Source organism: Anabrus simplex, chromosome 3 (genome assembly GCF_040414725.1).
Source record: "Anabrus simplex isolate iqAnaSimp1 chromosome 3, ASM4041472v1, whole genome shotgun sequence".
Taxonomy (NCBI): domain Eukaryota; kingdom Metazoa; phylum Arthropoda; class Insecta; order Orthoptera; family Tettigoniidae; genus Anabrus; species Anabrus simplex.
Genome location: NC_090267.1, coordinates 483,663,392 through 483,677,827, shown reverse-complemented (window position 1 = coordinate 483,677,827; position 14,436 = coordinate 483,663,392). Strand labels below are relative to the sequence as shown.

The window sequence follows — 14,436 nt, the reverse complement described above, 5'->3', positions numbered from 1 at the left end:
ATATCCTACAGCTGATCATTTATGAGTTATGTGTCTCTATGTTATCAGATAGAATGGAAGGGAATATTTATATATTAAATGAGTTTACTAAAAACAGCTTTGGCAAACCCGTTCATCCATTCCACTGGACCGATCTGCTTCATTGTTGTTTTATTCTCTCCGGAATTACCTGCCAGTGAATCACAAGATATTGATAGGTCTCTTAAGTTCAGCCAACTTTGAGTAATCATAAAACCAAATCATTAAATGTTCACTCCAATAATTACAGGTGAAGGCTTACCCTAACCTGCAATACATTCTATACTTAGCATGTTGCTAAGCGGCTAATACTTTCTGGTATAGGCCTACCATGTGATTTTCATCCTTAGTAATGTCATTGGATGCAGTGATGTTTGATTTCTACCTGTGAAGCCAGAGAGTATACACTTCCTCTGATCATGGAAGAATATTATTCTGAGCTATATACTCTTTGATTCTCTGATCTTTCCCAGCTTCTAATTATACTCAACAGATGGTAGAACTTTCCTAATAACTTGCATGCTACTACTCAACAGATGTTAGAACTTTCCTAATAACTTGCATGCTACTAACAGAAAACATCGACATACGCAGAAACGGGAAGGTATTAAGTCGACTAGCCTTTTGTATGACGATTACCAGTAATAAAGTGCAGGCACAACCTCTTGAAAAAGTGGGTGTCTGCTTATCCAAACCAGTATTCAGTCACGGCCAATTGTATGTTGCACTACCTCGGGCAAGATCGTTCGAAACCATTAAGATCCAGATACGCCCGGATGGTCGAAGCACAATGACTATTGTAGGGAAAGAAGCGTTATAAACTACATTACTAATTAATCAGTCATTATGTACCGTATTAAATTAAGTGGTTCATAAAGAAAGGGCATCAGTCACATTTTTTCAAAACTGAGTTAACATTGAATTTCCCCTCTTGAATGGTCATCACGTCGTTTTATAAAGAAAAGAGATAAGTCCAACCTCTCCTTCACTGTGATATTATGATTGGAAAGTTAGCGTTTTGAAAAGGAAGTGCATCGGTCTGGACTGAAGCCCTACTTCTATTAAGTACCCATAGAGGCGCTAGGTGTCTGTCGAATAATAGTGCGCTACTCTCTTGTTTTCCGACTGTGTAACTGCATCATTATTGTATACTGAAGTACTGTATTTTATTATTTTTTGTTATACAGAACTGATGGCTTGAGCATGAACACTTTCAGACTAGGTAGCTCCAGTCGAGTGCCATCATTTCTGCCAATAAACTGTGTACCCAACAGGAAAGGTACCTATTAAGGAGAGGAAAATTGAAGATCTGAAGAAACTGGTCGAGTATATACCTGATGAGTATCAGGAGTACTTCACAGAGCTGACTTCTTGGCCTACTGTGAGAGGAGGAGATGACAATGAAGATGATTATTAGACGAGGACATGGAAGATTTTGTCTCATTTCAGTAACCTGTTCTTCATCCTCAGACTAAGAACTTTGTTATATAATAATATTCTAATAATTTTCTGTGAAGAAAAAAAGCCTGTATGGAAACTTTGAGTGGTTACATAAAGCTACTCAGTTTTAAAACTCTTATATAGAAAGGTCATCAGTCCACAAGATTTAAAATATCTGTATAATTCAATTACTGATGATAAATTCCTGAAATATATTCAGAGGAATCCTAATATGAATTCTCTATTTAATAGTAACAATTTTTACATTTATATGTAGGTCGAGTCATAAGTCATGGCAACTATTTTTTTTTTTTTTCTCGCCAACAGGAGATAACACGGAAAATCTAAGATATCCATTTGGAAACTTGCATATGATGCCATTAGATGGTGTATGTAAACAACAGTGTGGGTCTAAGCATGCCTGCAAGTTCAGTGTGTGAGTGAGAGCATCACAAAATGGAAGTCAACAAGCAGGAGAACGATCGTATATTAAAATTGCAGTTCTCCGCAGTAGAAATACACGCCAATGCCATGCAGAGGTGCGAGAAGCATTAGGTGTGCATGCCATGCCCTATAGAACAGTGGCGAGGTGAGTGGGGAGATTCAAACGGGGTAGAGTATAAACTGCAGATTTGCTTCGCCCAGGCCGTCCAGTGTCCATGGACAAAGATGTACGGACAATGGTGATGGATCAGTGTTTACATGCGGACAGGCACTGGACTTAAGCGGAATTGCAAGAACGTACAGTAACACCAGCGGCAACAATACGGCGCATTTTACAGAAGGACCTACAGATGCGTAAACTTTGTGCAAAGTGGGTGCCACGTCACTTAACTGAGGTACAGAAGTGGACGCATTACGAAACATGTCGCAACAATCTGGAGAGGTTTCAGCAAGAAGGACCATGTTGAATCACATTATCGCAGTCAATGAAACATGGGCACATGCTTATGAACCTGAACTGAAGAGACAGTCAAGTGAATGGCGTTGTCGGGGTCACCACGGAGATACAAGGTTCGACAAAATCAGTCGCCCAATAAGGTTATGGTAATTTTTTTTTTTGCTAGTGGCTTTACATCGCACATGGAGACGACGGGATAGGAAAGGCCTAGGAGTTGGAAGGAACCAACCGTGGTCTTAAGGTACAGCCCCAGCATTTGCCTGGTGTGAAAATGGGAAAACACAGAAAACCATCTTCAGGGCTGCCAACAGTGGGATTCGAACCCACTATCCCCCGGATGCAAGCTCAAAGCCACGCATTCCTAACCGCACGGCCAACTCGCCCAGTGTTATGGTAAGTCTATCATACGATGTTCAAGGTGTTCTTGTGTTTCATCCAGTGTGTGAGAGGCACACTGTCAATGCAGTTTATTACAATTCCTTTTTTTTGTACCAATTGTGCTGTGCAGTGCGAACCAAACGTCCAGATCTTTTGGACAACGCCATAATCTTACACGATAACACAACAGCTCACACAGCAGCCATCGTTCAGCGTCGCTTACAACGGTGGGGATGGGAGGTTCTTCCACATCTGCCTTATTCACCTGATCTGAGCCCATGTGACTATAATCTAATCCCCAAAGTCAAGAAGCCATTACGTGGACAACGGTTTGCTAACAAAGAGGACATTGTAACAGCATTTCGGAGAGAGGTATCACATGTTAGCAATACATATGCAGCGAATGGTATTCAGCGCCTGTCCCACTGCTGGCAACGCACAGTGGAAACCTTGGGTGATTATTTCGAAGGTCTGTAACCAGTGGAGACCTGTCCTTTGTACATAGTGTTGTGTATTTGCTGTCTATACCATAATAAAACAATGCTTACCAATGGCCTGTGTTCTGTCACTTTCCTACGAGAATCTCCTGAAGTCAGAATTTGTCTTCAGGCACTATGCGTAAGTACATGCCCTAATCGAAACCGACTTTCAACCTATTAGGTCATGTTACATACATTTAGTACGTGTTGAAGAGGTGTTAAGTACAGAACAAAAATGGCCAACCGGGCACCAGTGGGATCCGAACCCACAACCTCCCGATTTCGCGTTGATTGCCTGGGTTATATTCCTTTCTGTATGTTGATTCCAGGTTAGATTTTTATCTAAAACTACACCTAGGTACAGTGCCTGTTCTTTCATATATATCTTGCCCAAAGAGCTTCAGCGATCTCTTTCCCACTAATTTTCTCCTTCTTGTAAAAGGGACCAAAGTTATCTTGTTCGGGTTGACTGATACTTGTTCTTCCCGACATCAGTTCTCCACAAGGTTAAGTGATCTTTGCATGAGGTGCGGTTAACACTTAAATAATTTACCTTTGTAAATATCTTTTGAGTTTTTGATTTGTTCTTTCTATTGTGAGTTTTGATTTGTTTCCTTTTTCTTGAAATAAATTTGTGTAATTCAAGGACAATTATCCTCTACATTTTCTTTCTTTGCAAAAGGCTACGTTCTATTATCTCTCAGGGTTCCATGCCACTTTCCACATCCTGTTGTTTACGTTTTGTGGTGCAATGCTTTTGTTGAACCTTAAATTTTCTTTTACTGTGTTTAAATTTCATTAATTTATTATTTTATTTCTGTAATCAAGCTGAATCGGTTACATCATGAACCAAAGAGCAGACATGATGGACATTTGGCCAGATACTGGGAAATTTAGCATTTGAGTGACATTCATATTCTTCAGTATGATGAAACGCAGCTAAAATAAATGTTTATACTATATCCACAGCTATTATAGACTTACCCGTGGTCTAGTATCCACCACATACATATAACTAGAGTTGGGATTGGTCCGCAAAATACAATTCAGTAACTGCTCATCTTCAAGGCATCGGGCACTGAACCCAGAGAGCGGCTGGCTGCATCGACATATCACAGCCTGCAAATCATAAAGCACTTTCTATAAATACCATACATGATGAAGTGGTTACAATTGTCAAAATAGATTTGTAATGCAAATGATGAGATAAAAATACACAGACCTACAGTAAATGCAGCACTGTAGTCTGTGCCAAATGGGAAGCAGTTTGACCTTGAGAGGCTACTCAGAACTGTCCAACCAAGTGGTTATATGTTGTTGTGTTATCCCACCCACTCTGTGTTAAATATGAGTTGTATGCATACACGTCTACCCTTTAGTCCAGTTTTCCTCATACAGAATTGGGGGTGAGGTGAGGTGAAACTATATGTCATATTTATATGGATGGATGCCCTTCCTGACACAAATCTCAGCTGAGGAGCTAACAAAGATGAAATGAATCATCATCTTTTCCTTCTTCAACCAGCTCCAGATTTCTGGGTGCAGTGAATGAGCACTCTCCACTTACGTTTGTCCATGTAGGTGTCTTCTTCCATAACCTGCTGCAAATCCGAACCTGATCCAGCTAAATCACTTCTCACATGATCAATCGATCTCTTCCTTAGCCGACCTCCTGATCTGCCTTTGAGTTCCTTCACAAATCACACTCCAGCTGTACTTTACGGGTCCATTCTTTTGAGATGACCACACCATTTCAGCTTGGCTTCGGCACAGACCTCACTAAGAGGATTTTTCACTTAAACAAGATGGTATATCACATTTCTTATTTTGTCCCTCCTTGTTTTCTGAATCATAGTTTTCAAGAACTTCATTTTCACTGCTTGTAGTTTGTTGATATTTCTGTTTGTTTGGATGCAGGTTTCTAGACTATGTGGTAACTGATACAAAAAAGGAAATGGCATATGGCTTTTAGTGGCAGGAGTGTCCAAGGACATGTTTGGCTCGCCAGTGCAGGTGATTTTATTTGACACCCGTAGGCGACCTGCATGTCATGATGAGGATGAAATGATGAAGACTACACATATGCCTAGCCCCCGTGCCAGCAAAATTAATCAATGATTGTTAAAATTCCTGACCCTGCTGGGAATCAAACCCGGGGCCCCTGTGACCAAAGGCCAGCATGCTAACCATTTAGCCATGGTGCCGGACACTGGTACAAAGAAGCTTCTGTAGCGTATTAATTTTGATCTTAATTTTTTTTTTTGCTAGTTGCTTTACGTCGCACCAAAACAGATAGGTCTTATGGTGACGATGGGACAGGAAAGGCCTAGGAATGGGAAGGAAGTGGCCATGGCCATAATTAAGGTACAGCCCCAGCATTTTCCTGGTGTGAAAATGGGAAACCACGGAGAATCATCTTCAGGGCTGCTGACAGTGGGGTTTGAACCCACTATCTCCCGAATGCGACCTCACAGCTGTGCGCTCCTAACCACATGGCCAATTCGCCTGGTTTTGATCTTAATGGGACTTGCTTATCCCTAGTAAGTTTTCTCACAAGATGATGAAACTGTGCTTCATTTTGTACTCTACTAATGATTTCTGAAGATGATCAGCTATCTGTTGTTACTATCTACACCACCAAGGTCTAGAGTGATGTTAGTACAGATTTGTTGTAGAGTCTCTTTTCATCATTTCATCCATTACAGTGATAAATAAAAGTGGCAATAGTGTACTGCCTTGCTGTACGCCTTCCCTAGTCTCAAACCACTCTGAATATCCATTGCCTATTTGGACAACTCTGGCAATGTTCATACAGCATATTAACTGGTGAATGAAATTGGGTTAGGAGGTGGAAGTAATCTGCAGTGGCCTATGAATAGGAACTGTCCTGGCATTCACTTGGATGAGTAAATGGGAAACCACAGAAAGCCATTCTCAGGGACATTTGACAGTGGGATTTGAACCCACTCTCCTTCCAAATGCAGAGCTTGGCTCCATGGACCTGCAAATAATTTCGTATCACTGGAATTCCCCCCATGGATGGGAGTGGTAGAATACACCCACAGTATCCTCTGCCTGTCAACAGGGACAGCTAACTGGGGAGTCTCAGAGGCTCTCAGCTCTTTAAATATTACTTGCGTCAGGTCAAAATACTTCTATTTCATAAAAACAACGGAGATAGCTTCTCATTTGGCACAGACTACAGCAACACCTTTCTTAGTTATTCTTCCAAATACTGAAAATCAGATAATAGATGTGCTCCCATTTTCATTACACTGATTTATATTATGTATAGAAAGAGCATAACTAGCTAGGGCAAGGTAGCATATAACAAAAATTTAAAAAACACATTCTAACCACCAAACAAAGCAGCCAAAAAATAAGATAAAAAATTGTACCTGAATTTTGCTCGTTATAATTATGAATCATAAGTAAAACTGAAGAGAGAATGTTACAGGCATTTGATCTGTGGTGTTAGAAATGAACGGAAGTACATACCTTAGATGTCAGAAATGAATTTTTTTGGGGATGTGCTAAACAGATTTGGAGAAATTATAAGTCTTTGGAAGAAGTTATAAAAATGAAGAGATTGGTTTATTGAACACTTGTACAAGCCCAATGATTAATATTTCAGAGGGAAAAGAGGAAAAGGAGGAGGAAGCAGTCAAAGATTGCCATTCATTAACCAAATCACTGATGTGAATGCAAAATCCTACTCTGGAATGAGCAATTAATCGAAGAAAGGGAAGAGTGGAGAAGATGATTTGTTGCCCAGCATTTTTTAGAGTAGGGTGCTGTAGTTATGGGGAAACAAAGGGGTAGTAGGATAGGGGATTACATAGAGCTTAGCAATACCAATACCAGATGAAACATTTAAATGATGATTACTAGCTAATGAACATTACAAAGATGCTTGACAGAATAAGAATGGGAGAATACTGGGATAAAGAGATTCAGAACAAACGTAAGAAATTGTGCATGAAAGTAACAAGTAGAGTGAAAGATTTTGAGGAGATGATTATGGCCAGTATTCTCCCTAGGACCTTTTTAATTGGTGCATCGCCCTGCTGATTTTACAGACTGCCCGGCTAACGTAAGCTAAGATTCGTGCCAGTTACATAATATTAATACATATTTGAGGTACTGGGTGCTCCAAATTAAAATGTAAATACTGAAAAATTGGTTATGTAAATGATAAATCTTCATTATTGTCATCATAATTGCATCAATTACATCGGAGATTAAATGTTTAGCTTGACTATCACATAATGTGCGCGAGCGATGTCTGAATTAGCATGGAATCAGATGCGAGCTCTATTCTGTATGAAGTTACAAACCCATATGGTACTCCACAGTGACCGAGTGGTAAGCCCTACAAGCAGTAGAACACTAGAGGTTCAAAATACTCTTATGTCTTGAATATTAAATTTTCACGACTGCGCTGTAATCAAAATCAACTTTCAACCTACTAGGTCGTGCTACGTACTCATAGTACGTGTTGAAGAGATATTAAGTACAGAACAAAAATGGCCAACCGGACACCAGTGGGATCCGAACCCACAACATCCCGATTTCGCATGCCAGACCTGTAGCTAAGATCCTTTCCAACAGAACAAAGATGAACTAGGCCACTATAGCTCAATTGGTAGAGCAACCGACGCAAAATCGGGAGTTTGTGGGTTCGGATCCCACTGGTGTCTGGTTGGCCATTTTTGTTCAACACGTACTAAATGTACATAACACGACTTAATGGGTTGAAAGTCGATTTCGACTCTTATGTCTTGTTTGTGAAAATAACACTAAAATAGTTCAATTTTGCAGTTAATGTTTACCCGTCTGATGTTATTGTTAATGTTCAGAGGGGAATGCAATGAAATTTTATCATTCATTTTCTATGTAGTATTCCCTGCCCGGTTACTCATTCCCGCCACCTGGCTGACGAACATTTCTGGGGAGAACACTGATAGCGGAATGTAGGACTAAAAGAACATAATCAGAATTTTGTAAAATGATCCAAAAATGTCAAGATAGAAAGAACAGCTTCCAAACAGAGAAATAAGAGGTATGCTATGGTGGCTGATGTGGTTATATAAGAATAAGGGTCAGAGGGAGAAATAATGGAACAGGCACATCTATTGAGAGCTGTTGTTGTTGTTGTTTTTACATTGCACTGACATAAATAGCTCTCATGAACACGATGATGGGATAGTAAAGGGCTAGGAGTGTGAAGGCCGTGGCCTTAAGGTACAGCCCCAGCATTTTCCTGGTGTGAAAATGGGAAACCACAGAAAACCATCTTTAGGGCTTCCGACAGTGGGGTTTGAATCCACTATCTTCCAACTGCAAACTCACAGCTACACGCCCTTAACCATACAGCTAACTCTCTTGGTTTAAGAGTTTGTAGGGAGGGGATTCAATAAGAGTAAAATATCTATATAGGAAATATAAAACAAAATAAAATAAGAGAGAAAGAAATCTACACAATTGTTAAATAATTAAATAAGCTCCTCTTCTTTTTACCCGAAGACAAATAGTGTGAAAACTGGAATGGCATTAATTACATTACTATCAATTTGATACTATTACCATACAGTATCTCTTGTTCTAGGGCAGCTATACCTTATGGATTTTCTCTCTCTACACTGGGAAGAACAGCAACATTCTTTTGTATTTAAAACCCGTATGTGGCCAAAGGCTTACTGTTCCTTATTTTCTTGAAGGTGGGCTGATATCCACCATCTAAGCCTCAGGTTTAAATGAAGTGAGTATTGAGATGGTGAAGGCAGCAGCAGAGGTAGGGAAAGAGTGGCTTTATCGCATGCTGAAAGTAGTATGGAAGGAAAAGAAGACCCCTGAAGTCCAGAAGAAGGGGATAATCATACCCATCTTCAAGAAGGGGAATAGGAGAGATTTTAAGAACTATAGGGGAATCACAATGATATGTCACTGTGCAAAGGTGTTTGAGAAGATTCTGGAGAATAGAATCAGAAAGAGGGTGGTGCAAGAGAAGTGAAGCAGTATGGCTACAGATCAGAAAGGTCCACAGTAGACCTTATATTCACAGCAAGAGAGTGACAAAAGCATCATTATGAGTGGGGTAAAGTTCCATTGATGGCCTTCTTGGACTTTCAGAAAGCATATGATCATGTGTGCAGAAACAAGATATGGGAAGCCTTTCAGATAAAAGGTGTCGAGAAGCAGCCAATAGAAAGAGTGGGGGAGATGTATTATGGGAGTGTCGACTGTGTGAATGTAGGAGGAGGGAGAACAAGACTGGTTTGAGCAAAAAAAGTGGATTAAGACAAGGAAGGGCTCTGTCACCTTTGCTCTTCATTGTAGTAATGGACGAGCTGATGACAAAAGTGGCAAGGAAAATTGGGGAAGGAAAAATTAAAGTGATGTCTGCAGATGACTCGTTAGTCTAGGGAAAAAAGGAAGAGGATATCCACGAACAGTTAGATGCTTGGAAAGATGAGGTAGAACAATATGGAATGAAATTTAATGCCAAAAAGAGTGAGACAGTGATCACAACTAGAAAGAAGGAGAGATCTGCGAGAGGGATAACGCTTGGAGGGGAACAGGTAAGAAGGTAGAGAGTTTCAAGTACCTGGGAAGTATCATAGAGGAGGAAGATGCATGAAATAGAGATAACAGGAAAACGAGCAAGAGGAAGACCAAGAGATAGGTGGAGAAGAGGAGAGGACTGGGCACGGGTAAAAAGGGAGAAATGGTGGGAAGACAAGAGGAGGTGGAGAGGCTTACATTCCACGCAGACCTGGCCAACAGCTGGAAACTGCAGATGATCATGATGATGATGACGATGATGGTGGTGGTGGCCAAAGAAAATAAGAAAAGTAAAACAAGCACTAATGAAAATAATGAAGGGTAATATGAATATGTAATGTTGTATTATATCTAGAACAAAAAGAAAACAAAAGGGGGTGATAATACGTGGAATGGATGTAATTACTAGTAGGTTTAAATATAATTTTAATGTAGCAAGAGATAAATAGTTGTAAGAAAGATAATGTACTGCATGTATCAAATAAATGGATTGCAATAAATGAATGCTCTCTTGCCAGTTCTGGGCAACAGAGCTCCATTAACACTTTGAAGATGTGCGACGCACGTTGATGGTAATGTTCCGTGGAGGACAAGGGACGTACGCCATACGTCACCGAGTTCTACTGCTTATATATCCGCTTCAATGTACTACAAACGTTAGCAGAATGCTGGAACACATTCCGCACTGCTTGCAGTTCATTAAAAAAATACCAGGTAGCACCACATCATTGGAACCTAATTCTATGATGATACTAAGTTGGTTCAACCGAGGGAGCTTCATAGCCGCATGATCTCATGGTTTTGCTCCAATTTTGAAAAACAAGGAAGGTATGCATAGCTCAAACGTCGCTGAATCCAAAATAGTTTTGTGATCGTAAATAAGGTTATCAGTTATTTTTGTATAAAAATGTGAAAACACGCTAAAATGCTCAGTCCACAGTCTTCAATGTGTTAAACGTGGAACACACATTGATACACATTCCCTTTCAGAAACTACATAAATAGAACTGTCTCATTGTTATTATACAGTCTTATTGCATTAACATTATCCATTACATCTATAGTTGCTGTTTAATTCTTACTTTATTCCTATGAAGATATGCGAGCACCGGTAACCTTCCTTTACTTCTAAATCGAGAACTGCCCACCAGCGTAGTTGTTGATGCAGAAGATGGCACGTACAAATATCGTGGGTACGTGTCACACAGCTGGAACACCAAAAACCAACATGTTAAAGATTATCTGCACAAACCTTAGCATATAATGTGATGCAAGTTAAGATTTATTGTCTGTAATAAATTTGCCGTAAGTGAAGTGATACATTCTTGTTTCTGCCCAATTAGTACAAGGACACCTCTTTATCACTAACAAGATGAAACTCATGCTCCTGTTAATCTAATCTTCCCTATTGTGACTTGTGCATCAGAAACTAAATTAGTGACAATCTGAGATAATAAATAACTAGTTCAATAGAAGGCAGAAGCTCAACTTGTATGATTCCAGCAAGATATAGCAGGTATCCGATTCAGGAGGGCAAATGGACTGTATCGCAACTGACCTATCTAAGATATTCAATAGGGTAAATCACGGGAGACTACTGGCGAAAATAAGTACAACTGGACTACACAAAAGAATGGCTGAATAGGTAGCTATATTTCTAGGAAACAGAACTCAGAGAATTAGAGTAGGTGAAGCTTTATCTGATCCTGTAAAGATTAATAAAGCAAATCCTGAAGGCAGTAGTACTGGGCCTTCATGTTTTCTTACACAGTGTATAAAAATGATATGAAGAACTGGAACCAGAGATAAGGCTTTTTGTAGATGATGTTATTCTGTACAGAGTAACAAATAAGTTATAAGATTGTGAGCAACTGCAAAAAGATCTTGACAATGTTGTGAGATGGACAACAGGCAATGGTATGATGATAAACAGGGTCAAAAGTTCAGTTGTGAGTTTCAATAATAGGAAAAGTCCTCAGTTTTAATTACTGCATGATGGAGTGAATGTTCCTTACGGGAAGGATCTTCATTGGTGTAATCACATAAATCGGACTGTAAATGAAGAGTACAGATCTCTGCACATAGTTACGAGGGTATTAAAGGGTTGTAGTAAATACTGGAAAGGATATTAGAAAGAAGAATGAGAAGAAAGATTGAAGGAGAGTTATAAGAGGAACAATACGGCTTTAGGAGTGGAAGATCTACACTGTGTAAGGTTGATACCTTAAGTTAGAATTTCCTCAAACCATGTCCTCCTTAAGATGTCAGCAGAGGTATACATATCATTGTCTGTGTACTTCTGTATTATGCTGCACTCATTGTGTGTGTTTCCCCCACCCCTCGCTTCCTATTACTAGCAAGAACGCCGGGGCCTTGACCTGTGTTGGGGAAGCCATCTTTTCAGTTTTACTCCTGTCTCTGTACCAGACAGTCATGTCATGTAAGGTCTTGTATTTTTCCTGGGTTTACCCTGGTTTCCACCCCTATTGGGTGGGAATTTTCGCGAGTTTTGTTTTATTTTAGTTATACCTAGTATCTGTTAACGTAAGTTGAGCTTGTGGTATTATTATCTCCGTTCTGGATTCTCTTCCTGACCTGGCATTTTCGTTAGTACCAGGAACTCATTTGATCATTAGTTCATAAATGGCCCCTTTCCTAAAACACATTTTCTTCTGGTTTCTGATTTTAGTTTTTCTGATGGTCAGTTATGTTAATTTAGACCTTCCGTTATGGAGGCTATCAAACTTGTTTTTTAAAGATTGTAATTCCACATCGGCATTAATTATAATGTACCCTATGAGTCAGATAAGGGGTGTAATATCATCCTGATCGAAAGTTATGATTTTTTCTTAATTTCCATTTTAAACCTTGGTGATAACCTAAATATGCCTAACCGTTCTGTAAGGTTAACCTTTATCACAAACCACTCTGGGTGGTAAATTGTTATTTAATTGTTTTTTAAAAGGAGCTGAGAAAAATGAATACCAATCCGTTCAACGGTGTTTTGTCACTTGTTGACTGTCTGATATTAATTTTATTTGGTGGTCGTCTTGGTGACATTTATTGTCATAGATATTGTTTTGGTTTTTTGCGTTTTTACTGGGGAGTTGGATTGAGATTGGTTGGGATAACATTGGGAATTAGTTGACTGGACCTTGTCTTGGAATTTTGGTGGTGATTATTACCGATATTACCTTAATTTCACCACGCTGTCTGATTATTTATTGTGTGATCTGGTTTTATTCCCCCAGTGATTTAATCCGTGAATAATTGAATTACATAGTATCTTCTGGTTAACCTGAAATGCCCTTGAAGAGTTGCTGTTGATATTTACTGAATTACCTTATTTCACCACTTCACTGCATTTGTGGTGTCATTCAGAATCTATTCCCCTGTGATCTAATCCATGAATAATTGAATTAAGCAGTAACTTCTGCTTATCCTGTAATGCTCTTGATGTGTTGCTGATGATATTTACTGAATTACCTTATTTCACCACTTCACTGCTTTTGTGGTATCATTTATGAACTATTTCCTGCGATTTAATCCCTAAAAATTGGATTAAGCCGTTTCTTCATGTTAATTAACTTGGTATTGAGCCAGTTCCGCACCTTGTTACCATATGATTGAGGGTTACCATATGATTTATGTATTTTGGATTTTGCTTGATACCCTGTCCCTGTTAATTTATGTTAATTTATGCACCCTGTTCTGTATTAACACCGTGCTAAGGATCGAATTCATTTCTCTCTATTTGTGCTTGAGAATTCATTTAATTAACTTGGTGTAATGTTCACATTGCGTTGTTATTAAATTCAACTATTTCAAAAAACCTAAGTCTATCCCTTCATGATTAAGCTTACTATATTCATTTTAAAGAAAGAGGCATGATTGTAATGATCCATTGTAAAGGCACCTTCCACATTTACAGCTTTGAGGTAAGTTGTCTTGCTTTTTTACTTGTATTAACTTATTCCATTTACTGCTTCTGTGTGGTGACTCTATGTGGCAATTTATTTTGGGTTTTCTGTGCACTGAGTTACTTACCGTTATTGAATTGTTAACTGCCTGTCACCCGGTACCTTATTGAGACTAGAGTACCACTGTGCCATTATATCTAATTTCTCTTATTTGGTGCCTCACGTTATAGCGGTACAGTGATTTTTATGTATTTGATTTGCAACTCCACACTGGGTTATGTGGTATGTAAATGTATTCTAACCTGGCACCTCGAAGTGTTAAAATGGTTTTCCATGTCATCCCACCCTACATATTAATGTTTTATCACTAATCGAACCTCACAACTGGACCCAATTTTTAGCGTGAGACAGCTGATCGAAAAGAACTGGGAATATGGAAAGGATTTGGTCATGGCTTTCATAGATATAGAAAAGGCATTTGAGAGCATCTCCACAGAGAAGTTTTGGGAAACCTTGGTTAAAAAGAGACTGTGAAGAGAAATGTTAGAATTGGTGCAAGCAATGTACAACAACTGTGTTAGCAGGGTACTGACGCCAGTTGGAAAGACAGAATGGTCGGACTACTAAGACAGTCACCTCTTTTGTTTATTATGGTCCTGGACGAAATTGTAAAGGAAACAAAGGAAGCCTATGGAGATAAAGAGATGAAGATACTGCTATTTGCAGATGATGATGT

The 14,436-nt window shown here is 39.2% G+C and overlaps 1 protein-coding gene across 6 annotated transcripts in view; it reads right to left on the bottom strand.

Annotated features, from left to right (window-relative positions):
* The window catches only part of Mtmr6 (Myotubularin related protein 6), a 546,834-nt gene that overhangs the window by 32,149 nt on the left and 500,249 nt on the right, over positions 1-14,436 (bottom strand). For all 6 annotated transcript variants that reach the window (XM_067143599.2, XM_067143600.2, XM_067143597.2 and 3 more), the window contains 2 exons: positions 10,863-10,988; positions 4,201-4,335 (listed from right to left, as the gene is read on the bottom strand). In XM_067143599.2, the coding sequence (XP_066999700.1) occupies positions 4,201-4,335; positions 10,863-10,988 (261 nt within the window). The remainder of the gene's footprint in view (positions 1-4,200; positions 4,336-10,862; positions 10,989-14,436) is intronic.